Genomic DNA, 12,063 nt, shown 5'->3' with positions numbered 1-12,063 from the left:
TAACTTTGAAATTGAATTGGAGAGATCAAAATATAATAAATAAAGTAAAAATATAACATGGGGCCCCATCAAGTTTATATCAAATACATAGCTAAACACAAGAAAAGTAAATGGACCGCATAGTAGAAATTCAGATTAGAGTCGCTCTGAATGATTTAAGAAGCAGAAAATACAGCGATCAGTGATAGCGTAGCTAGGTATTGAATTGGTCGTGTACAGTGAGGAATTATAATCTAATTAATTAAATAATAATAATGATAATGATAATAATGACGATGGCGATGATGGCGATGGCGATGAGGATTGCGACGACGGCGATAGTGACATCGACACGACGCGACTGCGACGGCAACGACAACGACTCCGACTGTTCTGTAGTTGATATTTACAAAATATTTTATCTGCAGATAGGTTGAGCTACTTGTCCGACATCAGCACTGATGCCTGGTGTGAGTGAGAGAATCATATACCTTGGCAGAAAATACACCAGTGATTTTCGGAAGGTACTGTAGTTATATTTTCTTTCAGATAAAGATTATCACAGCACCCATCAATGTTCAGCTAAATTTCAGCCGAAAATCAATCTTCGGATATTTGCCATTGTGAGTAATCTTTCCGAGATTACAAATTTTGCAAGTTAGAACATCTTCCACATTCCTAAAAATTCTGATCCAGCATGATTTCTCATTCAGTTTAACTTTCGTTTTTGTGGTTCCTTTGTGTGCTGCTGGAGGTAGATCAAGGACAGAGTTACAGATTGTAATTTTCTTGGCAATGGAAAATTTATTTCGTCTGTCTGTTGTATATAGTATTTTAACCGACATTATATAAACGGAAAAACATAATATAACTAGAAAATAACACATAGTACAATTACTGGCTCATTCGTAATCAATTGTTCTTAAAATCGAATGCATTTTTTCTTTAAAACTTAAATTACCTAGCAATTACTAGTCAACGATATTCGAGATCAAGACGTCAGATGTCTTAGACGGGGTGGTATTTCTGATGTTTATAATTAATTGCTGTCCACATTTTATTTTCACAAATTTTTCATCATACAAGACAACAATGATCTCTGAATTACTCACAATAAGTTCGTTGTAGCACTAATAAATTTGATTTGAATGATTATGTTAAAGTTTAAATTCAAACAGTACTCTTCAAATATAAAATCACTTTATAAAGTCTTATAGTTTATAAGAGTACTTATTTTTTTCATCAAATGTTAAATTTTATAATTTTTTTTTTCATATTATTTTTCTTTGTTTAGGAGGTAGACCTAGCTTCCTTGACCTTTTCAGAACCTTTTCAAGCTTGCATTTCGTTAGTATTTCTCTGCTCCGTTTAGGCTGCATATGAGTACCTTATTCTGTATTTTTAAATTAGGCTAATTAAAGAAGGTGCATTTTCTTTGTTTGTTTTTTTATATATTTTTTCATTTTAATGTTATATATTTCTGTTATTAATTTTTATTTAAGTCTGTCAGGATGGAAGTAATATGATACTAAAATCAAATCATACTAAATTGTACCGATTTTTTGCAAAAATACACCCTGGTGATCTTGACGGGATGAATGCCTGAAAGTGGTTGAATGTACTGATTGGCAGCTAGAGTGATCCATTTATTATTGGGAGTGGTGTTGATTTGCTCGGTGGTTGAGATACGCCTTCCAATCCCAGGTTCAATTCTTGAGACATCAGGATTTTTTTGTCTAAACCAACTCCACTTTTTGAGCCTCACATTGAGACATCTGGGGTCACGAGAACAGTATCTACTTGACAGGTTACCCAGTAAAAAGAAATTGAATTGTATAGTACCATACACAATTAAAAATCGTCTCAAAGTACTTAAATCGACTGGAAGCCTATTTTCCTTCTAATATATATCAATAACTATCTTTGAATGTTCACCATATTAATATTAATGTTTCTGATTAGAGATGTGTACCCACATGATTTGAGATCGTTTAAATTAAAGAATAGACATTTTTTTTAAATTACACTTTTGAAATTAAAGGTGCTGAGACACTTAGCCTTGAATAATTTTGATATGAGGAATTCTGCTGTAACTGTCACTGAGAGATCGGGCAGTTCATTTATGTAAGTGTCATTGAACATACTAAGACTTACCTTTTTTGTGAAATAAATCAGAATGTAATACAATTAAAATGTAAACATACTAAGAAAAAAACAAAGAAAAAGCAGAAGCATAGAATTGCAGTAAAGGCTTGACCACTGAGCATAATGCAATTAGCCATTGCTAAAGATAGGTGAAAGGTGAATTTTCAAGCATTTAAGAATTAGGATTTGATAATTCTTTACCGCTACATATGCCATCAATGTTCATTATAGGCTTCATTATAACAACAAAATACTTTAAATTAATTATTGAATTACCTTAACTTAAGTGGGAAGGATTTTGTTAATTTAAATAATATCTGTTTAATGAGGGCTGGGCTTTAAATTAACTTTAGAATAGATATTGAATTACCGTATTAAAATGGCTAGGATTTTTTACCTAAGTTATATCTGTTTAATGAGAATTGGGCTAACTGAGTCCTGAGAGGTCGAGATAAAGGGAGTGTGAGAGTTTTTAACTGAAATAAGTCGTGGATTCACTGAGCATTAATGACCTACAGAAAGTACAGAAAAGAGTAGAATAATGATCATTGGAATGAATGATTTCATGAATTCTACACGCATAAAAAATAATTAAAAATTACTGAAAGATGTATTAGTATTTATCTATAATAATTAGGATAAAGTTCTTTTTTAAAACCCTACTTAAGATCTGCCATATTTTGCATACATTCTGGATGTTTTTTTCTTCATAAATCAGTTAAACTTACTCGCGACGACTTTATGAATATGGCTGGTCATATAGCATTATTGCGTCATGACTTCATTGACATTTTAACAGCAAAACTATATGTTATAATAAGTAAATTATTTACTATAGGTAATAAGATCGTTTGTCAAATTATCTCATTGCTTAGGAGGAGGGCGACATTGCCATATGATATCATGTTACACACATGTGCCTAGAGAACTGTCTCTACCACAACGTACAAACCTACAAACGTGTATTCCAATATAGAATATTATTATAAGGTAGTATCAACCTGACCTCATTGAATTGTAGAGCATCTGGAAATTGGACGGTCTTCACATTTCCGATGAGGAATATACATTTTTCTTTCTATAACAGGACAAAGGTTAGCAATTTGGCCACGTATTATTCAAGTATTTAAGTATTTTATTCATCAACTTGGCAGTTAAACCTGAATTACATTTTAAAAATGGCCACCTAAAATCGAAGAATCGAAGTGACAATGGACCCTTATAATTTAATGCGTTTATTTTCAACAGTAGGTATAAGGTCCGCACCTAGAGAAAATGAAATACCATCAGGTGAACAACTAACAATTGAAAGGGAGCGGCATTTTTTCGTGCTTTAACTTTAATCCCATAGACTCAATTAGACATACAATTTTTTCAATTAATCTTTGATGAGTTGCCTTATTTCTGGTAACAAGACAAACATCGTCGGATAATAGGATGAACCATAATACAAATATAATTGGTGATAAGTGTAGGCGAGAAATAAAAATAAAATGTTGACCATTTTCCCAACAATCATACTTACTTTCATTGACTCTTATTTTGAGCATTACCATTAGAACATTGTTTAAATCCACACTAGCCTATATCTTACACTTTTACACTGATTGCACTGTAGGCCCTACCAGAAAGGTACATTCCTATTACATTATGGTCTTCCATTTCTATAGCGCATGATACAGTGCATGACAAACGTTACGTAACCACTACTAATTCAGAGTCGCTCAGCTCAATCGTACACCTGTCTATCTTGGCATTGACACTGTGTGTTTTAGTTTGTTTTGAAGTAATAACTTATTAGACATTCACATGAACAACAAAACGAATGAACATATATTTGGATTAACTACGGTATTGTTACAATTGTGGATACAGTGGCGTATCCAAGATTTTAAAAATGTTGGAGGGGGGGATGATGAACTGACAATCCACACTACGTCAGCGCCACGTCGAGGCTGAGGTGAGAAAATGTTAAGAATTGGGGAGTTTTAGATGTCAGAAAATGGCATTTAATACATAAAAACAAAGACAATTATTGTAGCCACCTGAGCACCATCATGGTGGGAAAATGTTAAAGAATAGGGGACTTTTAGATATTCCGGGAAGACACTTTAATACTTAAAAATTATGTCGATTATTTTTTAACATTTAGATATTGGCACTTTATATTTCATTCAGTAATCTTGTGTAACAACCATCAAGCCCTCTCTCTCTCAAGAATATGTTCGTTTATCCTTTTATAGAAATTTTGTAATATTAGCAATATTTGTTTTAAAACCCTGGTCACCTGACTTTTAGAGGATTCCCCAATGCAGTGGTGGATTTAAGTGGAACCCAGTTGGCTCGGGCCCTGGTAGATATTTCAAAATTATTTTTAAAGAATAGAGAAAAATGTGAAAATTATATTCAAATCCTGAGAGTGCCATAGTTCAGGCCATCTAAAGGCGACACAATCTTAATTTTTATTACATCACCCCCAACCACGGTGTAGCTGAGGTGTCTATCTGTGAAAGTCCTTTTCAGTTCACCCTCTATTTCGAATTTCTGGATCCACAACTACAATGACCACTCCATTTGGAAAAACCTGGACCTGCGCATGTAGTGGGTCACCCTGCAGATGCCTTTGCTAAATTTAAGTTCTCTGGATGACCATAATTTGGCGACATTTCTTCAGGATATATTGTTATAAAGATTAAGAATATAATTTTGGACGTTTGGATGGATTTTACATTTTAATAAAGATATAATCAAGTCACTTGAAACCGATCAAAAGGCTTTTCCAGATCTAACCATTTGAAGTGTACAGTTGTATGTTTATTTTTTGCATGTCTAATTACTGTATTTCATAAATTACAATATCGTGTTCAATTACACTATTTATACCCTTAATAATGCTTTTTGAAGAGATCAGAGTTGATAATGTTGTTCCTTGTCAAGTAGTCTTCAAGGTTTCTGGCAAGAATTTGATGGAATAATATTCCAATTGAAGATGATAGCGCAATAATAATAAAATTGGCAGGATCGTTTGTTTCTCCGTATTTATAGATTGGAGTAACATTGCAGGTAGTCCTTGAAAACGGAGGGATACAGGACTCTTAAAAAGCTTGGCTAGAAAATGAAGGCAACATCGACATCATTTGAATTTTAACTATGTTGTATGTACAGGGGATGCAGACACATTCGTAATATGGCGCATTGTTGGTGACGCAAATCCTGGACCTTTTGATGTCAAATAAATAAATAATGAAATGAAAATGAAATTTCAGAATTCTGTACCGTACGTAATGAAGTCTGGACCCGGTGAAGAGTTGAATTTCTTGCTCATAAGTGTCTTCTTTTAACCTTTCGGCTTAAGAAAGTATATTTTTTCGAGGGGAGCAATCGAAGTTTGAATTTCTCGTAACCAATTCAGGCGCTCGAAGGCAATAAGAACATGGTTGAAGTATATATTACTGTAGTATGCGTAGGCTAATTCTATATCAAAAGTTGGAAGAATTTGACGCCTTTTTACTAAAATTCCAGAAATTTTTGTGATACAGCTTCTCTTCATATTTGGTATTACTAACATTGTTGTTGTTACCTTTTCAATTTTTACAGTAGTTTTGAGCCTTTGGTGCTTAAAAGGGGTACCTTTATCAGCATCGCTAGCAGTTCTTTGGAAACTTGTTTGCGAAGCTTGTTCTTAAGTTTCCTCGCATTTGTTAGTGTTTTGGGCTCGGTCAAAAATATGGAGTATTTTGTTGATGCTCATTTTCAATAAATTCTGGACAATCTAGAATTTGTTGATGCTCATTATCAATTAATTCTGGATTCTCCAAAAGGTATTCTTTTCAAATAATTGAAAAACAATCTCTGGCTTCACGAGGTTAAATAAATTCAACCGCTAGCCTTATGGTGAAGCGGCTGAATCCGCCACTGGCTAAAGAGAACCACAAAGTGGACGATGACGTGTAGGCAGCATGCCTCATAGAAAAATGGAAAAGGCACAGTGCGAAACCGGATTCGAGAGCGCGATTCAATAAGCAAAATGCTAAGAATTTGAATGGAACAGTGATATAGTAATGAGTTGTTTGTTAAGTGAAGAATTTCCCTAAGCAATGTAGGGCTTCTTTAATTTTAAGATGGTAATTATTGTGTGGGGAATCAAGAATGGTGAAACGTCTGAATTAGATGTGTTTTTGCATATAACTGAGTTTAGATGGTGTTGAAAATGTGTTTCATGTTTTCTTCACTCGTTTAAATAAAGGCGAGACGGTGTACCATACTGATATGCAAGGTGCGATAAGTCAGCTTTTAATATTCCAGCCAGTTTCGGGATCATTAATATGTTTGCCAATGGACATATGCCGGTGGATTATTTCAAATGATGTAAATACCATATCAGCTTTATTAGTCCAGGTTGGGGCAATGCTATAATGATGTTATTCCAAACTATAAGATAAGGATAATTACTGTATAGGATAATGCATTATGTTTCAATCAATAGAGAGGTTTCTACCAGATAACATTTTTTTAAAATTATTTCTTCTCATTGGTTACTTTGGTAACCGTTGTTTGCTAGCCGTCATGAGCTAGATTACAACTGGAACTTTGGTTTTTCGACGTTAGAACTAGAACTACTTGTTAAAAAGTCTTTACCTGATTGTTTATGTTGTACCAGGATCACAATAATGTCTATGTAAGGCATCATCTAGCAACGCATATCACAAAACAATGCAATAGAATTGAATCAAAAATTAGTTTATATTTGCTAGAGACATAACATTTGCAAGATTTATTTTCACATACAATTCTATACCATTAACTTTAGCATTCGAAATATTGAAATTTATCTACATCATTATCGATATGAGTATCCAATCAATAAGAAAGAATTATGTCGTTTTAACATCCGAACTTCTGTAATGTTAACAAGGTATCGCCCGACATCCTACATAAAATAGCTGGCGTTTTGGAACATGTTGGACCAATTCTTTAGAATTTGTACATCTTCAATTGATATTCAATGGCATTTTTTAACTTTTTTTATTTTTAAACTAGGCCTAACTAATTATATATTTTATAAATTTATACGTTACAAAGGTAACATGTAATATCGAAACAACGAGACCAGCTCTGGTTAGTTAGATTTGCATCTGTAGGCTTCCTTACTCCGATTACTGAAATTTGTTGCTGTATCGAACTATGTTCATCAAAACAATCAGTTAACGTACTTATTTAATACATGTATTAAAATACTATTTCAATCCACAGAGGGTTGTGTAGCATGTGTATGTCGATGAAATGTTCTTCAACATACTAAAAAAATTGTTATGCAAAATGATTGTATACTCAAAGCTTCATTATGTTTGTAAGATGGACCGCCTTGAAAATAACGACTTACAACAAACTGACTCTGATAACGACACACTACAAGTCCACAAAGACATACCAGACAAAAGTATACATACGCCAACGTAGTTCTTTACAAAAAACTAAGTTGTTAAAAAATACAACTAAAATGAAAACGAAATATGTTAGACTAAATAAGACAGTGTAGCAAAAAGATATAAATAGTCATATTACTATATTTGATTTTGATTTATTATAGGCCTAATTTACCAACGACTGGAAGCGCTGATTACATTATAACTAAGACAGAATAAGTTTAGTGGACACTTTATGGTCTAAATGTAAATAGATAGTAGGCCTATTTAAAAATTTCACTCATTTTGCCTCGATATTTCAAATTAGCGAACACAGTTAGTATGAATGCTAATGATGATAAATAGGTCAATCATTTAGACGAAATCGTATTACAAATGGAAGCAGTAATACCCGTCGGTAGTCCTAATTTTTGCAATACCTTTTAAGCAACTGCAATTGACTTGGCATAATATATTCCGATATCATTGATATGTATTGTCTAATATATTTTTCTAATGTTTATTTTTCTTTATGTAGTGCCTATACAGTGACAAATTGCAACTTATTGTTAGTTTTATTTTTTATATATTATGTTAACACCAGGTTAAAATAAAGTCAGGGTCATCCTTACTATTCAATGCTTTGGAAAATGCCAGTTACATTATAACTAAACACATCTTAAAATATCTATCGATCAATGACTTTATCATTTAATGGCTTCTTTAAATAAATGATATACCGCCTGTTATGAGCTAAACAACTTTAAAATAATGTAAAATGACCAGAAATAACTTGACCCAACTTTGTATTGTTTTTAGCAATTCATTTTCATATTAAATTATAAGTTTTCCTTTTTGGTATTTTAGACTTTAACTTCCACCAATTAACAGGAGTTCGTATTCTCTGCATTGACCTGTAAATTAAATGGTAATCGATTTAAGGATATTGTGTTTGATACGTATCACTAGAAGTTAATTACTTCTACAAAAAGTGATTTTTTTTTAATACGGTATTTCATGGCAATATGATTCCTAAAGTTTGAAAAAAAGAATATTTCTAATAAATTTGGTAAAACCCTCAGTTAAGAAAGTTTTATGTCGGAATCTTATAATACTTAACTATTAACATTATTAGAAAAAGTTTTATAAAAGCGATATACGAATACAATAGTTAAACTTTATCATTTGTACACTTGGACTTGGCAACAATGCATGGCATTGCATTTACAAACGAGACTATGCATCTTGTCCACAGAAACCCGTTTATACATAGGATTGCTAAATATAATTCAAAACTTATTTTTAATATCATGTATTAAGCTATGCAAATAAACTGTAGTAAAATCTAAATCATGACTCTCTGATATAACGCCAGTCAGTCTTTTTGTAAGCCACTTTTGGCTTCAGTCATGTTTTACCTGTAAGTGGCTATCTATCACACACTATAATTCCCTTCCATGTACAACGTTCCTTGCCTGAGAATATTTTTACGCTAATGTGTATAAGTATCGTTTTGATGATGTTGACGATTTCTGCATTTTTGAATTAAATGTTAAAGCTATCAAGTAAAAGTTAAAATTCATTCAAAAAGAATATTATATACAGCTTTCTACAAATAGAACAAATGTGTTACAAAGTTTTTTTCAGCTTACTTTCATAAAGATAGTATGAAACAAACTCCAAAGAAGGTTATGCAAAACATTGTGATTCTATGTTTGGAACTTTAAATTGTTATTCTTAAGGAATAAAATGTATGTACACAATTACCTATATACAGTAGAATGGTACCAGTTATGTGACGAATAACCAATCATAATGCAGAAAGTTTAAACGATCATAATAAATCGTTTAAAGTAAAGATCAAAGACGGTATGTCAATACTTTAAACAATAATAATTACTTTTATTAATAGATGAAAAATGCCTACACGAACACTGACAGTTCTTTAAATGCTTTTAAATTATCGTTTATAACCAAAAACAGTCAATGGAGCTATCAGCCATTCTAGTATTGTTGTAAATAAGATCTAAATTTATAATCTATGAAGAATTATCAGTCAATTTTATTAGAGTTTGTTTCACACTGTCAGACTTATAGGTAAGCTACATGATTTACTTTCACAAGTCATGTCAAAACAACATGTAGGCCTACGATTTGCTATATGTAGATGGAGGGCAGCAACACAGCATGGGACTGCTTCAAAGAGCCTTAATTGAGGTATAAATAGGTTAGTTACCTCTGATACACTGAAATCAAACCAAAGAAAACTGATTCAGGAAAGAGTGTGACAAAACATTATTAATTTACAGAATTCTTTCATAAGCTAGCCTGCCAGGGCTTAGTAAAGTCCTGTTTAATGCCGTTTTAAAATGTGATGCAAAGATTGATCACATAATTATTCTTTCTAAGCCAGACTTCAAAATGCTTATAGAGTATGCTTATATTAACAAAATGTTGATTATTTTATAAAACCTGACACATAACATCCCACAGTTTATTAAAATATGAAATGGTGGTGATATAATAACAAGGAAATCCTTAACAAGGTGTAGAGTAGGTGTACAGGCAAGTGAAACTTCCTCCACTTGCAAACAAATGTTATACTCTTGCTAAAAGAGTCTGATGCTTGGAAATAAGACCCAACCAAATTTTGCCAGGAATTCCCTAACACTGGTAGAGATTACCTTTTGAAGAATTTACCCACTCCAGTCGAGAAATCACTAACTATTGCCGAGACGGTGTGTTTTTTTTGTAGGAGGTACTGTTAAAGACAATGTAGGCCTATGATGAAATACGCTTAGTTACTTCTAAACTTCTGATGTGCTTGTGCGTTTTGGTCATCGCCGTTAATTTTCTTACGTTATTTGGTAGATTTCAGTGTGTCTGAGATTACTTATAAATGGTAATGTTCATCTCGGTTGAAGCTGTGTATAAAATTCTCCAACAACCGTTCCTACTTTTTGATAGATGAGAAACTATGACCTTTCAGAAACCAGAGAAAAGTATACACACTTGTAGAAATTTAGTAAACTAAATAAGAAACCAGAATGTAAAGACCGCTTACTTTGTGTATAGTGTATGTAATTCGATTCTTCGAATATACACTATAATATTAAAAATATAATTTGTTCATTTTCACATCGGTGTATCTTCTTAACATCATAAAATGACTCAACCGTTGTAAGTGAAATGTATTAGATCTACTAATTTATCTTCCTATAATTTTTTTTCTGATAATCAATTTTTAATTTTAAAAATGGTTTTACTTTGATGTTGCGTGAAAGATAACAAGCTTACAGTATTCATTTTTCGAAAGACCATTTGCGTGACAATATAAGCTATGGCTTTTAAACTCTTGAAGTATGGTTCATCTTCTTAGAATTTCTTGTATTCTTAGCTCGAACGCTATTATGGTTTATATTATTGACGCTATGTCTCCTACGTTTTGATGATTGCCTATTTGTTGAATATATATTAAGTGCCTCGTATTCATCGTCTATAAATCTGATGGGTTCAAATCTCTCCCATTCCTCCGGTATTTGAAAACCTCCAATATTTGCTGGCATTGACGGAGACTTTGGTTTAACTTTTTTCCTATGAATAGGTACAGGTGTTAGCATTTCACCAAACTCACCGTCAGCCCACAGAGGGGTTTTCGAGTCTTTAAGGTCTTTGGAAACGATCGCACACGCATCAGAAACACCCGATTGAACCGATTGTAGACTGTCAGGTCTACTTAACGGTTTAATTGCATCTTTCATTGCATGATAAAATCCTGTGCCGATACCACGATCACCGGATCCAGATCCTTCGCGTATTTGAGTCTCCATATCTTTCATTCGGGAATCCATTTCTGTTAAAGCTTCAAACATTTCGTATTTGAAGCTTGAAATGTCTTCTTTCAATTGATTTATCCATTGGTCCTGGTTGCCTTCGTCATCATCACGCTTAGCGTCGAAGATGTAGCGTGACACAAGTTTTCCAATAATCTCCTGTGTGTTTAAAAGTACAAGTTTGGCGACATTTAATACTTGAAATAATTCTTTTAATGTAAATGAGCTGTTGATATTTTATATACAGGTCATTGTATTCCATCTATAAATAAATTTACAAAATAAATATACAAAAATATGTACCTATATAGCTATAGTCTTTCCTGTAATAATTGCCTTTTTATCATCGATAGAATTTTCAAACTGAAATATACTGTCATAATTATATTAACTCCTGATAATTTCAGTCTTCGTCATAATAATAAAAATGTCATTTAATGGAAAAAACATTTATACAATAAGGCATGGATCTGTAGTAAATTTCAATATCAAAATGCAATCATACCTGATAAACTCGTTGCTTTTCTTCAAGGAATACCTTATTCCGTTCCTATTGAAATTTAAAATCATGATTTACATAGGTATAAGTAAATGATAAATAAAATATTAGGTAACAATAAAGAACTTGAGATTGTATTGGAAGACGTACGGTATGACAACACAGGGCCGGCGGAACGTTTTTCAAAGTGGGGGGGGGGGGC

The 12,063-nt window shown here is 32.6% G+C and overlaps 1 protein-coding gene across 1 annotated transcript in view; it reads right to left on the bottom strand.

The window, feature by feature from the left end:
- Positions 1-6,846: 6,846 nt before the first annotated feature.
- Positions 6,847-12,063, bottom strand: part of LOC117111296 (short transient receptor potential channel 5-like) — a 48,215-nt gene continuing 42,998 nt past the window's right edge. The window contains exons 9-10 of the mRNA XM_033254220.1: positions 11,868-11,912; positions 6,847-11,521 (exon numbers count right to left, since the gene is read on the bottom strand). Coding sequence (XP_033110111.1) covers positions 10,877-11,521; positions 11,868-11,912 — 690 coding nt within the window. The 3' untranslated portion in view covers positions 6,847-10,876. The remainder of the gene's footprint in view (positions 11,522-11,867; positions 11,913-12,063) is intronic.

This window comes from Anneissia japonica, unplaced genomic scaffold (genome assembly GCF_011630105.1).
Source record: "Anneissia japonica isolate Jap-2015-1 unplaced genomic scaffold, ASM1163010v1 scaffold288211_len279840_cov171, whole genome shotgun sequence".
Lineage (NCBI taxonomy): Eukaryota > Metazoa > Echinodermata > Crinoidea > Comatulida > Comatulidae > Anneissia > Anneissia japonica.
The sequence above is the reverse complement of the archived record's forward strand: the minus strand, read 5'-3'. Positions and strand labels throughout refer to the sequence as shown.